At 42.3% G+C, this 18,435-nt stretch overlaps 1 protein-coding gene across 3 annotated transcripts; it reads right to left on the bottom strand.

Moving 5' to 3' along the window:
* Window positions 1-718: 718 nt before the first annotated feature.
* Window positions 719-18,372, bottom strand: NFYB (nuclear transcription factor Y subunit beta). 3 transcript variants are annotated; one of them, XM_065643768.1, is made up of 7 exons: window positions 18,292-18,372; window positions 9,115-9,208; window positions 8,496-8,626; window positions 6,487-6,684; window positions 4,330-4,411; window positions 1,198-1,277; window positions 719-985 (listed from the first exon to the last, which is right to left on the bottom strand). In XM_065643768.1, the coding sequence occupies exons 2-7, from the start codon at window positions 9,206-9,208 to the stop codon at window positions 953-955; spliced, it is 618 nt and encodes a 205-aa protein (XP_065499840.1). In that variant the 5' UTR covers window positions 18,292-18,372; the 3' UTR covers window positions 719-952. The 3 variants fall into 3 exon arrangements, with proteins under 3 accessions (XP_065499840.1, XP_065499849.1, XP_065499858.1); XM_065643777.1 differs by having other exon boundaries at window positions 18,264-18,335; XM_065643786.1 differs by lacking the exon at window positions 18,292-18,372 and adding an exon at window positions 11,997-12,176.
* Window positions 18,373-18,435: the final 63 nt, after the last annotated feature.

Below are 18,435 nucleotides of genomic sequence, written 5' to 3'. Positions count from 1 at the left end.
GTCGCTAACACAGTTGAGTTCCCACAGTCTCACGAGAAACCTTAAAACATTTCAGTAAAAAGTTAAAATGAAATGTTTTACCACAAGGACTATAAAATTCCCCCCCTCCCTCCCCTTGAATTTCTAAGGTTTGTATTCTAAAAACCATACATAAAAAGGAAGAGTTACTTCAGTAGCACAAAGACTACTTTAAATATATCAAAGTCAGTCTAAGGAGAGTTAATGCAACTGAAAAAAAAAAAAATTAAATGAAGACCTGTGTCGCACACAGTCAGTGTTTTCATCAACACCGTTGATAAGCTCCAGGTCTCTTAATGTAGTAGAGCACTGGCTGGTTTTGATTACCTTTTAATTTTTGAAGTTACATTAAAAAACACAGTTGTAGCAATATCCTTCTGAGCTGCTATCTTCATGAGGAAAAGGTCCCTTTCAAAATTTCCATAAATATGCTGACATGTAAAGTTAGTTGAGGTTGTCATGCAAGACAAGTTACATAACCGAGACCAACTCAATCTTTATAATAAAGGCAACTTGCATTCAAAAATGAACTTTACCCTTGCAATTTTATTCAAAGGGTAAACATGAATTAACCCAGCTGTTTACCTGAATTACAAAAGTAACATGATTCAATATGAAAATAAGAAACTGTCTACAAATCTCTGACAGTAATAAATTGCAATATACAATGCATACAGGAGTTATACAGAGCAACAAACTCTTGTACAAAACAAAAATACTTTAATACCTTTAAAATCCAATTTTTTTTTAAAATCATCATGAAAAAGATTTGAGTCAGAACTCAACACCTCAATTAGTCAAGCTTCAGGTAGCTACATTACAGCTATTTAATATACAAAGAGATAAATCTCTTCACCAGTCATTAAAACTGCCTCTTCGTTAGAGCTGCGCAGCTTTTCTGCCTCATGTTCCCAGATCCAAAGTTTTCTTCAAATCATGAGAACTGAATTTGTTGAACACCGGAAATCTAGAGAAAGAAAACGCAAGCTTACATTCAAACGCCCCTTTTCTGAACCGGCATCGCAGCTACCGGCCTTGCATTGTCACGGTGTTGGAATGTCATGACAGCCACCACTAAAAGGACTAAACAAAATCCATGCTCATCTTTCAGAACACGGCAGCTGAATTAGCGTTTGAATTTTAGCAGTAGAAGGGAGAGGAGGAGACAGGAGCCAGTACCTGTTGATATGATGTTGTGTAGACCATAACATTCTGCTGTTGGCCATCTGTAGTTATTAACCCTGCTGGCAACTGGTTAGCTGAAAGAAAAAGCATTTTAAGAAAGTTAGAGAGGAACTGTAGGATACTCAGAGCCTGGTTTGATGTGTCTGTCACCATTAAATAACCTTTAATTGTGGTCCACTCTAGGAATGTGGAGCCATTCTTCTCCTGACAGCTACTGTCCTACACCACATACTGACACACTTGTCACCGAGTGTTACAAGTAAACAAGCTTATTCCCATTAAGAAGAAACACCTAAGAAGCAAAATTCAACTTAATTTTGCATGAGATGACCTAAAAGTAAGACTGCACCTTGTTCTGCCAATCTACGTATTGAAGCAGAACATACACAGCTGTACACTGGCAAATGGAGTTTGAAAAAGCCATGTACAACATTCAATATCCCAAGAAACCCAGAAAATTCAGTTTGTTTGGTTTAGACATGAGGCTAGCACTTGAGCATACACATGTGTGAGGAACTCAATGAAATCACTGCATTTCTTTAGAAAACAGGATCCATCGGGGACTCCATAACATGGAAGCGCCAAGGAAGACACCAGAGATGAAAAGATACAGGCAATGACCAAAAAAAAAAAAAAATCCACTGCAAGAGCCTGACATGACACTGGTTGACTTCAGCATGTCCATCGGGGTAGGCACAGGAGCTCCAAATTTCATAGGTGAGAGAGGAGGCCAATGAACAGAGTAAAAAGTACTTCTGAGATTTAGAGAGAAAACACAGGGAGTGATGCTCTAAGATAAACCTTTACAATAACATGTACGTTGAGCTCTGTGACATTCAGAGTAGGCGTATTACAACTGCTACTTGGAAACAAAGCATCAAAACTCATACGTTGTAAGTTAAGTCACTGTAACGTAACATTCTCTGCTAGAAGACAAACAATGGGGCTTTCTTCTTTCTGAAGTATGGCTGTTACTATGTAGAAATAAGATGTATAACCCATAAAAAAATTCTGAAAAGACAGTATAATCCTAACCGCTTCCTTTTGAAAGCTGACACGAGGGAGGTTGGGGGTGGGGCAGGAGGGGTTAACTGGATTTTTGGTGGTTTTTTTGGTTGGTTGGTGTTTGGGTTTTGTTTGGTTTGGGTTTTTTCTTCCTTTTCTCATTTTCCTCCACCTTTGTTGTACTAATTTTCAAATACTTAAGTTGCAAGTTAAGAGATGCATTAAGATCACAGTGAGAAGTGGCTCTGGCAGGTCCAAAATTTTACTGCCCTTCGATGTGCATGTTCCACATCCAGCAGAGTTTAACGCCAAACCTCTGACCCAGCCCTGGCAAGGGAGGGTGACGCCACAGTCACCAGGCTGTTACTGCTGCTCCAGCAGTGCTCCAGCGTTCTGAATAGATCTCTAACTGCCCCTATGGAGTGACAGACCTGCAGCACTTGACACGATCAGTCATTTTACAGAAACTTTTTTTTTTTCTTCTTCCTCTGCTACCACAACATCTCCTTTGCATCCTGCCAAGACTTAATGTTCGCTTCCAAAAGCTGTTCTTTTCAAATCACAGCAAATTAAGGCTTATTTCATAGAGCACACTGAGGTTCTTAGGCCTGAGATATCTGAACAAGTGACTAGGAGCAGATTTTCAGCCTTCTGCCTTTTAACAGGGACCATATCAAATTTCAGAAGGGGACAGAGGATTCTGGTTTTCTGGTTTCCATTTTCTGGTGGGCATCATACTCAGCCTAAGCAGAGCATGAGCATCCAGAGGAGAAGCTTTTTGTGAACTTGCCTCAATGCCCGTACAAAACGAGATACTGGACACAGACACAATCATAAGTTTCCAACTCTATATTCTGCCTCACCTCTTGACCTGCAGTTTAAATGCCTGAAGTGCAAAACAGAATATATACAAAATAAAGCTTTTAGAACAATTTCTATGTATTGATTTGACAAGCTTCCAAGCTGCACAAACTCCCAACAGCTGCAATCAGAAACCATTAGGAACATGCCCAAGGTAAGTAAGTTGGGCCTATAGTTGTGCTAGTGTCTTACTACTTCCGAACTAGAGCTATTACATATGAGTATGGATAAGAGTTTACTATCCACATTGCCTAATCTTTAATTATAAAATGAAAATAGTCATATTAAAAAAAATTAAAGCTTTCTATAAGTCCCCTGCAATATCTAGGTTTACATATTTAAGTTTAGATTTCCAGCCAGTTTTAAGAGCTTATTATCTTCCAGGCTAGGAGAGGTCTGAAGAGTCTGTACTGGATTATATAGCCAAAGTCATCATACTGGGAGCGAAGACAGAAGATTTATCAGATTCTTGAAAAAGTAAATCTCGTCACTAGATTTGACTAGAGCTGCACCTCCGAATTCTTCTTGTGTCAGCTTCAAGGTAATCAGCCCATAACACTTAAAAGCCAAGGTGAAGACTATGTGCAAGAATCCAGCATCAACAAAACCAACGCAAAGTCCCATCAAGTGTCAGGCCTTAATTTACAGTATAAGGAAGAAAAACTACAGCGAATGGATATGATGCTGCTCACCCTATACCTTTCAGTTGCCAATCTGCGCGTTCTTTTGAATATAAGAAATACTACATGTTTTAGAATTGTACAAAGATGACGTTCTTCTCTGGCTCATTTCTCAAAGACGAGCTCCTCAAGTCATCAAGTACAGTTTATTTTACTTTTTCCCCAACAGTCTTGCAAATAGAATGAACATGGACTAAATAAGTAGCTACTGGGGAAAAAAATAATAATAATTAAAAAGTTTGCATCTTTCATTACAATCTGTGTTTAAGCATAGAGAAAAAATATTCGCATTAATGTCTTAATTTAAAAATCTTCCACCGTTGATATTAGCTATTGCTATAATGTCATCATTTATGACTATGTTACATCATTCTGACCATAAATTCTACTGACTGTGAGGAGTTTATTCAAGCACAGGTTATCTTCCAGATAACTCAAATGAAAATCTCAATGGATTACAGGTGTAACATGTGGCCAGTCCACGATATATTCCTCCAGTAAGAATTCGCCATCTAAAGGAAGTGCTGTTTTTAGAGAAAAGCCTTAGTAACAATATAATAAATTAAAAAGTTTTACTTACTAAATGCTTCCTCTGTGAGCTCCTCACTTAGACCATCTCCAGTTGTAACTGTTCCCCCAATTCCCTTTTCTCCTTTCATTGCCTGGAGAGAAGGGGGATGGGGGGGGGAAATCAAAAAGTATTATAGTTGGCTTGAGATTGTTTCAAAACGCCATGAGCTCTAGCCAAGCTTTGGAACTTGCAGAAGAGTCACTGTCAACAGCTGGAGTTTGAATTCCAAGACTTGTAAAACGCTATTGATAGATTTAAGAACATGTACAGTACAAGAATACATGAAGGGTGTTTTTTATCTTAGGCATACTCTTCAGAAACAAAAACTCTGCAAACTAGGATTGTGTAGTTCTAAGAAAGGCTTTCACCTTCTGCGGAAAGTTAAAGATCTGCAGTAATCTAGAAGGAGCAGTTAGAAGCATTTACAAGGAACCACAGAATCTCAGAACTACCGAGAATGTGCAACATTTGCTTACCAGCCACAGGCAATTGCCATCATCATACAACTAAGAGTTGACATTTAAAACCAAGATATTGGATTTCTTTTCCCACAAAGACTACAGCCAGAGGATATCGGCACTAAAAACCAAGGCTCCCAGACATCTGCATGCAGTTTTACAAGTATGCAGTTTGATGCTTTCACATAAGAATATGTAAGAAAATACAGGTATAAAAGGTATTCTCTGCAACTGTTTGATGTAGACTAAATGCTAAGCTACAAAACAGAAATATTTCACTATATACGGTACCCTGAAGACAGAACTAGCTGGAATGGAGGTTTAAAACTGATGAGCCAAACCATTCAATCCATCCAGTTAAAACCCAATCCCACTACTCTGCTACCACAGCATTTGTATCTGCAAAAACGGTCACTTCAGATTGAAAGTAGCATAGACCCACTTCAGACCTCTCCAGAAGTATTGAAACTAGTTAAGCACTACTTGTGTTTTCAATTAAAGCACTTTGACAGCATGTGCAACTGCTACACAGAGCTAGAAAATGATGGCACACAGTACTTCAACTTTTAGATTACACCTCCTGTTACCCAGTTATCACAGCAAATGACCTTCTGGGAAGGGGAAGCTTCAAGTGCCATCTGCAAATTAAATATCCGTAGCAAGTCTAAGCCCATTAATTAAAAAAGCAGGTTTACAGAACAAAAAAAATCTGAAGAGCATTTCTATCTACAGCACTGCCAATTTAGACATACCTGCTTCGCTCATGCCAGTAAAACCAAGCAGCCATACCAACAGAAGGTTCCATAATAAAAAATTAAAAACAAAACCAAAACAAAACAAAAAACCCACCAAAAACCAATTGCTTTGAGGTTTTTTTTTTCCCCCAGCAGTATTTTAACCCTGAACAACTTATTCATTCAGGACTATAAGGAAGAGAGGTCACTTAATAAAAATACCTTTGATTTGTTTGGTTTTATCTGGTATTCTGAGGTAAAAGAACACGAAAGTAAAGAAGCAAGAAAGCTGAATTCTCTTTGGTCTCCACAGACAGGAGGTGGGGAAACTGGAACCAGAACAAAAAACCCAAGCAGAAGCAACTTCTTTTTCAAAAAGTTTTAATTGTTGAAAGGAAAAAAAAAAAAGTAACTTTCTGCTAAAGAAGGAATAAACTAAACTGCTCAGATCACATGCCTAATATGTACTATGTATCAAAAGCAAACTGAGGGACAGTCTAAAAGACAGATTAAAAAAAATGAAGCAGACAGCCTTCCATGTGAATCATTATTCTGACATGAGAAAAACAACTTTTTCTTTTGCAGATCTGGAGCCCAGACAAACAACAGGCATTAGGCTAGTTCCTCAGAGGATACAGTCTAGTACAGTTTTATTGATCCAACTCAAAGATCGAATTAAGTGTTCTTAATAGGCACCCTTAAAGAACAGAGTGATTTACTACCAGCAATATATTAGAGAATTCATTCAGTTGAAAGCTTTAACTACTTTGAATCAGCAAGTCTAAGCAAAATGCTTACTTAATCTTTTTTTTTTTTCTTTATATGCTCTGGAATGCTTTTAAACATTACATTAGTTCCTGACAATAGCTGTGAGATGCTATGTAAGTTATCCATTATACAGTTACAATGACAGGGAGCTATGGATAAACACAACCAGGTTAAATAAATGAGGAAATACTGAAGTATATACCAACCTCTCTGAATTTTTGGAGGTATAACTTCAAAGGTTCAACATAGCTATCAAACCCCAAGGTAGACATGGCAAAGAGAATATCCTCTCCATTGATGGTCTTTCTTTTCTCTTGGTGGCACCTCTCACTTGCTTCTGACGTTATAAAGCTGATGAATTCACTTACACACTCTTGCACGCATTCCTTTGCATCCTTAGCAATCTGGTAAGGAAAAGGTGTCGTAAAATGATTAGCAAGATGCAAGATTAAAAACCAAAACAAACCCAAAAGGATACACTGAATATAAAGGCAACATCCCCAAACCTGATGATAATGCCATTCAGGCAACACCTGTATGTGAGGGAACCACTGGATGTCATCACTGCTCTATGTAAGCACAGCTGCGATGTGATATTGACCTAAGTTTTACTATTTCAGGCAGCACAGCCAACTGCCGGGATCTCCCAAAGTCGTAACTATGTTCTGTACAAGCTTCTACATCTAGACACATCTCAGAATTGCATACTTTGCTTACCTACGCCTTCTCTTTAAACCTGTTATTACAATGTCACAGTTCACTTCCTTTTAACAGATCCAGCAGTTCCAACCCCACTGCAGTACATTCCCACAAATTCAGCAAGGACAAGTAGTTTTTTCCTGACCACATTCAGGGACTAGAATATATGCCTGGCAGCAAGCCTCTCTAATGCTTTAATATTTTGGTATAAGTTTTCCAGATGGGAATTCAAATGAAGAAACATATGCCCCTAGCAATAACGAAACAAATAAATTTGATTATGGTTTTCAGCTGGACAAAAGTAATTTACCTGACTTATAATAACAGCAAGCATTACTCAAGATTATTTGGGAAGCTGACATGAGCCAACTGAAAGATTATAAGAATTAAGATTCTTATTCTTCATGAGAAGAACCTGTTTGTATTTTAAAAAATGAAGCAGTATGTAGAATCTTCATAGTTCCTCCGATATTTTCAGACACATAGGGTGAGATTTTCATAAGTACTCATCAGCCAGCAGCTTCCATCACAGTTTTTCACAAAAACCTCCCTGACTTTTCAAGATAGCTCGACATCCCATATGCTAGATTCTTGAGAAAAATCTCATCTTGATCACTAAAAATTTATGACAATATGGACTAGTGAAGATATTTTTGCAGCAAAGATATAAATGTAACACCCAGATCTCCAGAAAGCCCTGAACACTACAAAAGCACAGGCAGATTCAAGTAAATCATGTCTTGCTTCTATTTAGTGTTCTCAAAAAAAGAAAAAAAAAAAAAAGAAATTGGCTTTAGCTAGAAGAAATGTTACTGAGGCAGGAATTGTATTGGAATACAATAAAGAAACAGCAAGTAATAGGAGCCCTGCAAAGATTTAAGATAAACAGGTAGAATGGTCAAATGCTTATACAATTACCAGCTCAGCAGAACGGATTAAAAAGTCTATTTTTAGAAGTAAGAAATAAGTCTTTCAATATCTGGCCTTATCCACTACATGGTGTAAGGCAGACTTCTTAGGTCATTTTGGCATTTGGATATGTAAAGATTTGGGCAACGGAAGACTAACCATTCTCGTTCCTTCAGGATGAAGACTGGATTTTCATTTCATCCAAAAAGTTTCACTTATTCCAAGTTTTATGGACCTCAATAAAAGCAGATTAAATTTCATAAGAGAGAACTGCATAGAAAATATTCTTACTGATATGGGATTTTCACCAAGTCTGACCTGTCATGACAATTTCAGAAAACATGTCTTCAAAAAAGAAACCTCTTGAAAGCCCTATGAAGAGCACTCTTCTGGATACTATAATTACAGCAGTTACTAAAAGCTTTCAGAAACATAAGAGAAATGGACTTGGTCTCCATCACCTCCAATTCATATTTTTTTGTCTTTTCTAAGGCTTTTTGCTAATAAACCAGGATCATTTGGAAAAATATATTGTTCTACCAGCTCACGTTCACTCAGAGGAAGGAATAACTCATTACACACTTTCTTTACCAGACAAAGGTATTACCTTTCCTGTTTGGGGTATGGCATTTTTCATTATCCTTGCCACATTTGCAATTGGAAGATATATATCTTGTTCTCTAAAACTCTCCTTTGAGCCATTTGTATCTTCGTGATCATTCATGCTGTCCTCTGTATCTAATGAAATAAAAAAATTGTATTTGATAGACAGCAGGCAATTATTTAAGTCAGTTTAAAATCTTACAGTGAAAGATGAAGACTTTTGAAAGTACAGTGTATCAACATTGTAGAAATAATTTTTAAAATAGATGTAACACCAGCTACCTTTATGAGTGTTCAATATCATCTTTATCATACTATGCACAGAAATGTATGTGGCTGCTGAACACCAAGCATTCTTAACGTCAAGTCAAAATAAAAATGGTTTCCTTGAACACTGATTTTTTTTTTTGTCATCACTCTGAAGGACTCAGCGTTAATGCTGAAAAATCCAATCTCCAGCCTCAGACTGCAGAAAAAATGCTTTATACAGTGAGACATTATGAATACGAACAGTTGCAAATTCTTAGCTTGGCAGAAGACAGCAGAGAACTATACAAGAACTGGAAGAAAATATATATATACACACACACACAAATAGTAGTATTTACTGTTACATTTCTTACCATCGTGAGGCTGTATCACATAGTGACTGCCACCAATGTAATCTCCAGCAATTCCTAACTGAGAAGCATCCGTTGTGGAGTTATCGCCATCCATCTACGACCAGAAGAACGAAACCTTTCAGGTATATTTGTTATAGTCTAAGTGCAGCTATTGCTGAAAACCAGCACTTTAATCAGCTTAGAACTATGAGGCTAATTTATACAAAGTATAAATATTTTGCCATTTGAGAACAGTATACTTGTTACTGAGCTTTACTGACAGTGAAAATAGCGAAACTCTTCTGTGAAGCTTCCGCAAAAATTCAACCAGAGGCGTGGAAACGTGGTTCATGCAGCACATACATAACCACCTTGTGTTGTTCCTATGACAGTCTGACCAGAAAAGGTCAAGGCACCTGTTTCTCTGAACAACCATCAAAATCCAACACCAGCCCACTGAACGCTTTACCCACAGTTACTACAGAGAGCGCATGCTTCACTCGCTATTACCCTCCACCCAAACAGCTTTTGTCAAGCCCGGCGACAAGCTTCTTCTAGCCAGACCTCAGGACCAGCTCTGCATCCTAATCCTCCTTGAGGCATCGGTCACTTCTAGATGTCTCATAAGTCGCATTTTCTTTTGCTTTCCCCACTTCTGTCCCACCTCACTTCTCTGGGCATCCTTCAGTGTTCCTCTAAGAACATTTCTTATGTGGTGGCCAACAAGAAGTCTCCTCCTCAAGCCTTTACAGATTGGGCCACAGTTTAGTAAGTAATTTGACTGCCAGGAGGAGGACGGAAGCCAAGAGAGCCAGTAGTTCCCTCCCCAGCTAGGGACCTTCGTCCTGGGAGGCACCAAGCCCATTTCAGCTGGAGGGGTCTGGGAGAAGCCTGCCCTTCGTTGCCACCCCGCTTCGAACGGGGGCAGAACTACTGACACCAGCAGCAGCCATCTGCCGGCAAGTCTCAATGTTTGCTAGAAAATCTACTTTGTGAACCAGTAAAGAGGTCTCACGGTGCTGCTCCTCAGCAGTCTGCCGTCCCACCACACAGCCACATCCCACGTGTTGCGATTCCCAGCATGGCAGAGATGACAGAGGTGAAGACGCCTCCTACGTCCCTTGGAAGTTCACACCTCTTCAGTGGGGACTTGCCACAGGTCAACAGCAACCCAACACATCACTGCCTTTTGCCACAGCACACGACATGCAGATATATGTGCATTCTTGCAACAGCAAATGTGTCAGCCCATGTCACCTGCTACCATATTACATTTTGCCTTTTTACAGGAATAACAAATTTCATTAAACACTATCATCAGGTGCTCAGTAGAAAGGTTAGACTTCCATAGAATCATGGCAGTCGATAGTTCCACTTTCCAAGGGGCTATTTTAGCAGTGCCAAATGTAAGTTTGAATTCAAGTCTCACAATTTTGGACAATCTTGACTTTTTTTCCAGTTGCAAACATCTTGAAAATTAATATAATAAAGTTTTGCAGAACATTTAGCTCCCACGCTTTCAATTTTTTTTTTGGGGGGGGACAGGGGACAGGTAAAGTTCTATTTTTGCAGTCATGTGCTTTAATAATGCCTCTTTTGGACAGAGGAAATAATGCAAAAATTAGGAAGGGAGAAAGGGGTTCTCGGCACACGCCAACTCTTTCAACACTGGCACACAAATCCAAAGATATTTTTGAACACGTTTAGATGCACAGCATCAGATTCACCTTTGCCCTGGATTTTCTTGGCTACATTTAAGAACAAACAGCCCTGCTAGCGCTTGCTTATTTACCTGTTCACTAAAAAATTAGCTCTTCCATTCTCATTCTACACTTCATGCAGTTCCTTCCCTGGACCAGCACTGCCCATCTTCCCACCCCAGCTGTTTCCAACCGGAGCAGCCGGCCTTACTTACAGGATATACACACATCCCCTGGGGAGGAGGAACCCAGCTCAATTCACTCGCTGACCTACACCTGCTGTGCCAGTACCCGGGTGTCTTTGGAAAACAACCCTCTGCCCCAAAGGGTCGCCTGGCCACTGCCAGTGAGACCATGCAGCTCCCTTCTTTCCAGAACCATGAGCCTGAAGAGGGAGGGAGAAGCAATCTTGCGCTGTTTTTATATCTACCCAGAAATATGAGCAATTTAACCTCTCTCTAATCTGCACTTTGCCTGTGGCCACAGGGCTGGGTTTTGCTTTCAGACTTCTAGGCAACACCCAGTGCTACACTTGGAGATGGATGCACATGTAACCTTGGCGCTGCTCACGTTCAAGGCAAGGCTACAACAAAACCCCTCATCCACCTCTTTCTTCATTCTACAGAATATTACACACATGCACACATCACCTCTTTTAAAGCACCTCTGGTCCCTTTTGACGGGCTTTTCTAAAACAGTTTCACTTCTTACACAGCAGCTCTGCCCAAAGGCAGAGCAGTGTTTTAAGCATTAGCCTTCCATGTGCCACCTTTCACATAAATTCACTTTGCCTGCATTTTGCAGACTCTTTGTTGGGGGACTTAACTTTGCTTTTCAATTTTCCAAAGGGTCTGCAATTTGCTTACTCAACTTGCTATAATGACAATGCAAGGATATCACAAACCTGCATGTCAAGATCACCAAAATTGACATCACCCATCATTAAGAGAGTTGTGTCCGTTTTCCTTCTGCAATTTGAAGCAATTAATGTTCTGCAGTCTGGTAAATTCCAAAAGCTACCTTCAAGATTAAGTTAGGATTTTCTCGCAGTCTTGTTCTCAGTTTTGGCTCTCTGATGCCTACTAGAATTTAACTCAGAATTAAGGTGTCCACAAACTTTTAAGCATTTACTCAGCCTCAGTACTATTTTGAATGCCTTAATGTTTCTTCCCCTCTCCTTTTTCAGTCTCCTATGAAACGTACCTTCTAAAATGTTTCCTTCTTTCAAGATTGCCATATTCTTCAAATTTCTGCAGTGATGTGGTAATTCACTGGTTTCTGCTCACTCGTCCTGCAGGCTGCCCCATCTGAATCTTTACTGCCAAGAACCAGCAATATTATTTAAGAAACCATGTTGTTTTCATTAGCCCAGCTCACCTTCAAAAGACAATTCCTCCTTGAATCTCTTTTAAAACTCTGCTGCATCTGCAGACGGTTTTGACTAATGCATCCTCAAGGCACTATCTTTGCTTTTATTCTCTTCTGTGTGCACCCTTCCATATCTACTTACAGTATGTATTATTTCGCAATTAGTGAGAATTTGAGTGGAAGCTTATCAACATTACACATCTAAAATAGCGATTAGCAAAACTGACAGGAAAAGGCTTGCAAAAAGCAGATCTATCACAGATAAAGAAAACAGGCACTGACAGCTTTACATCAGCTGAAATTACTTCTGTGGGTATTACTTTAAGAAAGATTTTTAGCTGCCAGGACAACCTTGGGACAGGGGATTAGGGAGAGCGTTAACACCCTTCTGTATAACACTTAACCACAACCAGGTCCTAATCCAGGATAATTCTGGTTGGAAGGGGTGTCGGGGAGGTCTCTAGCCCAACCCCTGCTCAAAGCAGGGTCAGCTCAGAGCAGGTTGCTCAGGGCTTTATACAGCCACATCTCGAAGACCTCTGTGGATGGAGCCTGCCCAGCCAGCCTGGGAGCCTCTTCCACTGCTTGGCTGGGCCCTCAGGGGGAAAGAAGCAGCTTCTCTACTCACTACTTCTATCCAAATAAGTTTGATGGAAGAATTTCAGTCAGATTTAATGTTGTAATTTAATTACAATCTACATCTAGGCATCTGAATTCAGCAACTGTCATTAATATACCATTTAGTCACTCTACTAAGATTTCTTTGAGCCTGATGGATGACACAAACATGACCCAGCTGAAAAACATGGCCACTGCTATTCCAGTCATCTCATGATGAACACAGTCACATGTGCAAGTATAACTGTTTTAATTCCAGATGTTCAAAACTCAAGTCAGTCGCCACATACAACACAATAGAACACTCAGAAAATGAGAAAACATTGCTATCAATACACTCATTAATCCCCCATTTTAAACAAACAAAAACCAAAACCACAAAACACACTAAACTTTCAGTGTCCCTAAATTTACTCTAAAAAGGCAGCAGCCCAACGTAGCATAGAAGACATCTGCAAGAAGCACTGATTGCATGTTGTACATTACCCTTAGCCTTTAGCAGTAAGAAAACACTAAAGCTCCTCCATGCACACACATATTGACTGAACCAAGACCAAGACCTAAGCCTATCGGAAGTGACAACATGTCAGTCCCTAAAGTAACCATGTCATCATCTGATTTTTATCAACAACAAGGGAGAGAAACCAAGTAAGTACAGCTCAACCCAAGTATTCAGTGATACACTGCAAAACGCATCTGAACACAGAGCAGCAGCACAAAGTGTTATGATGGTGGTTGTCTGTTGTTTTTTTATCTCTAATGAAAAATAATATTACTAGAAACATACAAATTAATGGATCCGGGGAAATCAACCTAGGAAATGTGTTAAAAGAGAAACATTTCAGATGCAAGGGCAAAGATAACATGGTGATAAGATGCAAGTGAATGAACATACAGTTTTACTCTGACATCTGGTAGAAAATTTGCTGGAGGATGCTTAAAAAACATGCTTCTGTCAGCTGCCCAAAACTCAGAATATTCCTAGATCACAGCTATACTGAATTAATAAAACCTCAGTATCTCAAAGAAAATCTCACATCCTGCTTAATATTGAGAGCTCCCTTAAGAAAGCAGTATCAGTGGCTCAGCTAAATGATAATAAGAAGAATGCAAGGCCAGACATGTTGGCACTGAGGAGAGGAAGGGTCTGAAACTTAGATCAGTGTAAAAGGAAAAAATAGAATCAAACAAGATTTTGTCTTCACAATGGGGAAGTTACCTGTCAATGATGTGCAAAACTGGTCTCCTGAGAGAAACCAAAAGCCTCTTGTGATTTAAGCACTTTATGTGGTATCTATCCACCCTGTGTCTCTCAAAACTGCTACCCCTACAAGAGGGACAGAAGAAAAAGATATGGAATGAACTGAGACACTTGGTAAACTTTCCACACAGTCGTCCCTGCCACTGAAGCAGGACAGAAATGGTCACTAAAGCTGTAGGTAGCAATCACTTCAGCCATTGCAGGTTATTTTTGTACCACACCTTATCACAAGAGATGTGAAGCTGTAAAGTATGTAACAGCAGAGAAAACGAAGTTTTATTTGAGCTTTCTGCACCCTCACTTGGTGCTCCCACACAGAAACACAGAAATATTTTTTAATTGAAAATACAATTTTTATTTCCTTCTATTTTTCAATGACTTCTGGAGAACCTAATTTCCCATTGAATTCTCACCTGGCAGCAAAGCAGTGTCTCCTGCAGCAAGAAACATTGACTGGTAAACACATACACAGGACATTGCTCCATCAGATCCACAAAAATGTAAAGCTAAAACCCCTTAGCACATGCCTAGAAGAGAGACAGATGCTGCACCATCTCTCTCCATCTCAGGCTCCTCTGATGTCTTACATTCAGTGTTTCCCCCCACAGCAGAATAACATTAGGAGAAGCAGACTGATGTTGAGAAGACCTGACAGCATCACTAAGGTTCGTTTCCATCTCAGCTATACCAATCTCCTTCCCCTGGACCACAGGGAGGAAACCTTTGCCTGACATCCAAACGGGACCTTTTCACCCTTCCACCCTCCCCCTCCAAGTACCAGTATTATCAGCTCTATGGTGCATTTTACAAGCCCCGATGTCACTGGCCACCAGTCCCCTCCACATGGATCCAGCTGTGCCAGAGCACATGGTGGCTTCTTACCAGGCTGGCTAAGTGCTCACACACATGGGTGGCTGCGACGTATATAGGTGGACTAACAATACATACATTTTTACATCAATTAGAAGTGGACCAGTGATACAGAGCAAACAGGAGAAACTTGAGTTTCCATGCATCCTCCTTTTTTGGCAGTAAAAGAGAGAAGCTAGAAGGGAAGAAGAAAAAAACAAAAGAAAAAACACCAACAAAACACACACACCTCAAACAAACCAAAACCCAAACCAAACCAACCAAACAAAAAAACCCAACAAAAAAAAAAAAAAAAACACAAGCCAACCAAACAAAAGCCACAAAAAACCTCCACCATGAGATAAATGGCAGATCAGAGGCAGTTTAGTTGCTTCTGCAGAAGCTAGAAGAGGCAGCAGGGCTGAACGGGCTGCCCCAGCACCTCCTTCCTCCTGCAACACTGACTAAAAGGCCCATATTACCCTTCAATATTAATTTTGTGACGCTTTTCTAGAATTTTTTTGGTGAAAAACTAAGTTTATCTGTTTATTAACGCAGCAATCCACAAATCCTGCCTTTTTTTTTTAGTTTGATAACATCTCTATGTTGGTTATGTTCTTCCTTCATTGTGGTAGTACACCAAGCGTGCCAAGACAGTTTATTCCTCTCAAGCAATAGGGCAAGTATGAGCTTTAGAAAGCTAGTTCAGGCCAGACTAGTATTTTCAGTCAAAATTATCAGATTTGCTGACACTTCCTTTCATTCTACCAATGTTATTTACATGTTTAGTGTGTGTATATACGGAGATATGTTTTGCACTTTCTACAAGCATCCTGCCACTAAAACATCAATTTTCAAATACCATGTTTCTTTAAAGTACTATTGCAAAACTCGGTACTGAAGTCAAGTTTCTCTCCAAGCAAAATTTTAAAGGTGAAAGTTTCATACTATCTCACATTTCACATCTTCACAGTATCTTGAACAATCTTTTTCACTCTATTTCTGTACACTGCCTCCCTTCATGTAATTATTGCCACAAATAAGAGGTGATCTATTAAACTTTCTACTGCTGTGTCAAATATTGGCATCTAAATCCAGTATTCTTGACTTCTACAGATCCAGTATTCTTGACTTCTTTCAAATATAATTTAATAGCTGTAAATGCTAGCAGCCAAGACCATATATCATCACCCACCCAATGCAGTGCACAAGCTACTCAGAGACCTCATAAATAATGATTCAGATTAAACCATCTTGGGTCTCTCAGAGAATTAGAGATGGATCCTCCCTTAATAACTGTCACGCCATAGGCTACATAAGCAAAGAAAAAAAAAGTAATCACTAAGCTTATTGTTTCAGAACACTATCCTAATGATTATGCGTAAACCCATTTCTCCATTCCTGCAAGCCAATTAAAGCCAGACTGTGAATAATGACCAAAACAGCTCCTTCCATTTTGCTTTTCGCTACTATTTTGCCTGAGCTTCTTTTGAGAAAGCTGCAATTATTCTTTTTTTAACTGACAATAACTTCCATCTATTAGCAAGACAGGCAAAGGTTACTACATATGAGAGCCCATTCAAGGGCTGAAATCCAGATTTCTACATGCCTTGCTCCCTAGACACGTTCAGGTCATTGTTACCAACTATTATGCCCTCCCAAAAGCAATCCAAGCACACCAGGTAGCTTTTCCAAGCCAGTTCTAAGCAGAACAAAATCTTTTCAGTTAAGCCTCAAAGAAATTGGTAAAGCTAGAAGCTGACTGATTTTCTATCGCTGCAGTATTGCAGCAAGACCCAAGAGGTTTCTTTAACCAGTGTATCTTAATAGCTGCAGAAACATTACTAGAACATACGATTTTTTAAAATTTTCCAAAACGATTTGCTGTGAACAACCTACACGATACTCTTCAGGATCACCAACTACATAATTTCGGGATCAAGCAGTGGTTGGTATGCACAGCTATGCCCAAGAACACTTCAAACGTCCAAGAGTTGTGTAGCCACTGAGAAGGGCAGAGTCCCATCTCTCTCCTACCTGCTATATGTGTTATGGGGTAAGCTGTCGATGCTGCTCGATCGATCTCGCTTCCTGATTTCATGCCCTTCGATGATGCAAAAGCAGCCAGCACAGGGGCAGGAGAGGGAAACCTTCCTCCTTACACCAATACCCTCAAACTCTTCCTCGCGCCTAGCTCGCATCTGTTCGACACAAATCTCAAGCCCTTGCTTGCAAATCGAACAAGACGAGGCATCCCCAGTTATTGAGCAACTTTATTGTGAAGCACCTGTGCTGCGGTTTCCGAGCAGAACGCGGCGGGTTCCCGCACCCGCGGGGCCCGCACGCCGGGACCTGCCCGCTGCCCGGGGGCTCTTGCCGGAGCCCGCCCGCGGCCCGGCAGCCTCTCATCGCCTCCCCGCAGCGCCGTGCCGGCACCGGGCTGCCCGCACGGTCACTCGGAGCGTCTCACCGCATCCCGGGGCCTCGCCCTACACTGCTTATCCCCACAAACCACCGCCAGACCTTCAAGGAAATTTCAGTCTCCACAACAACGGCGGCGGCCGGGAGGCCGGGCCGCTCTCTCCCCGCTGCGCGGCTCCCGGCCCGGCGAGGAGCCGTGGGCGTGGTGCTGGCCGGCCAGAACCGCGGCGGGGCCCCGGCTCCCGCGGCGAAGGGAGGGGGCTCCGCCGGCTGCGGCGCTGCCCGGGCAAAACCGAGAGGGCGCGGAGCCCCCTCCGCCCGCGCACGGCGCGGCCGCCACAAAGCCGCCCTCCCCCCGCCACGCCGCCGCCGGGAACAGCGGCCCTGGAGCTGCCCGAGCGCGGCCGGCCAGCCGGGAGGAAAACCGCCGCCGCGGGGTCGCAGGGGCCAGCGGGCCGGCCCGGCGGAAGGCAGCGCGCCCCGCAGCTACCCCAGCGGCCGCTGTGGGTGCCGGGCGCACCGGCAACCGCGGCCCGGCCCGCGGCGGACACGGCCCCGGGGCAACCGCGCTCCCGTCCCCGTCTCCTCCCCCCCCCGCCCCTGCCTAGGCCACAAAATGGAGCCCGGACGCGGGGGGGGAGGGGGGCACCTCCTGGCGCCCGGACTCGCGGAGAGAGTGGGACACCGGCGGGGGCAGCCGCCCCGCCACCCCTGCCAAGCCCCCGCCGCTGCCGCCTCCCCGCCCGCCACGCTGCCGCCTCCCCCCGCGCTCCGCTCCCCAGGCCGCGCGGCCCCCGCGCCTCCGGTCGCACAAAGAGACGAGCGGCCGGTAAATGGGGCCCGGGGGCTGCCGCCCCCCACTTCCTGGTCCCCGCGGCGGCGGCGCGGCGGCAGCGCCGGGGCCCGGGGAGGGAGACGGACATTTCATTCGAGCCTGCTGTGGAACCGGTTACCAATCATTGGCCGGAGCCAGGCACAAACCTCCAGTGCGGCCCTGGTTGGCTCCCTCCGCAAATCGGCTGTTTGGTTGGACAGAAAATGGCTGCGAAGGAACCAGTCCCAGCGCGGAGCCCCGCTTCCCGCAGCCGGGCTGCCCTCCCTCCGCGCCGCCTCCCCGCCACGCGC

The sequence above is a fragment of the Caloenas nicobarica genome, chromosome 1 (assembly GCF_036013445.1).
Source record: "Caloenas nicobarica isolate bCalNic1 chromosome 1, bCalNic1.hap1, whole genome shotgun sequence".
Taxonomy (NCBI): Eukaryota; Metazoa; Chordata; class Aves; order Columbiformes; family Columbidae; genus Caloenas; species Caloenas nicobarica.
The sequence above is the reverse complement of the archived record's forward strand: the minus strand, read 5'-3'. Positions and strand labels throughout refer to the sequence as shown.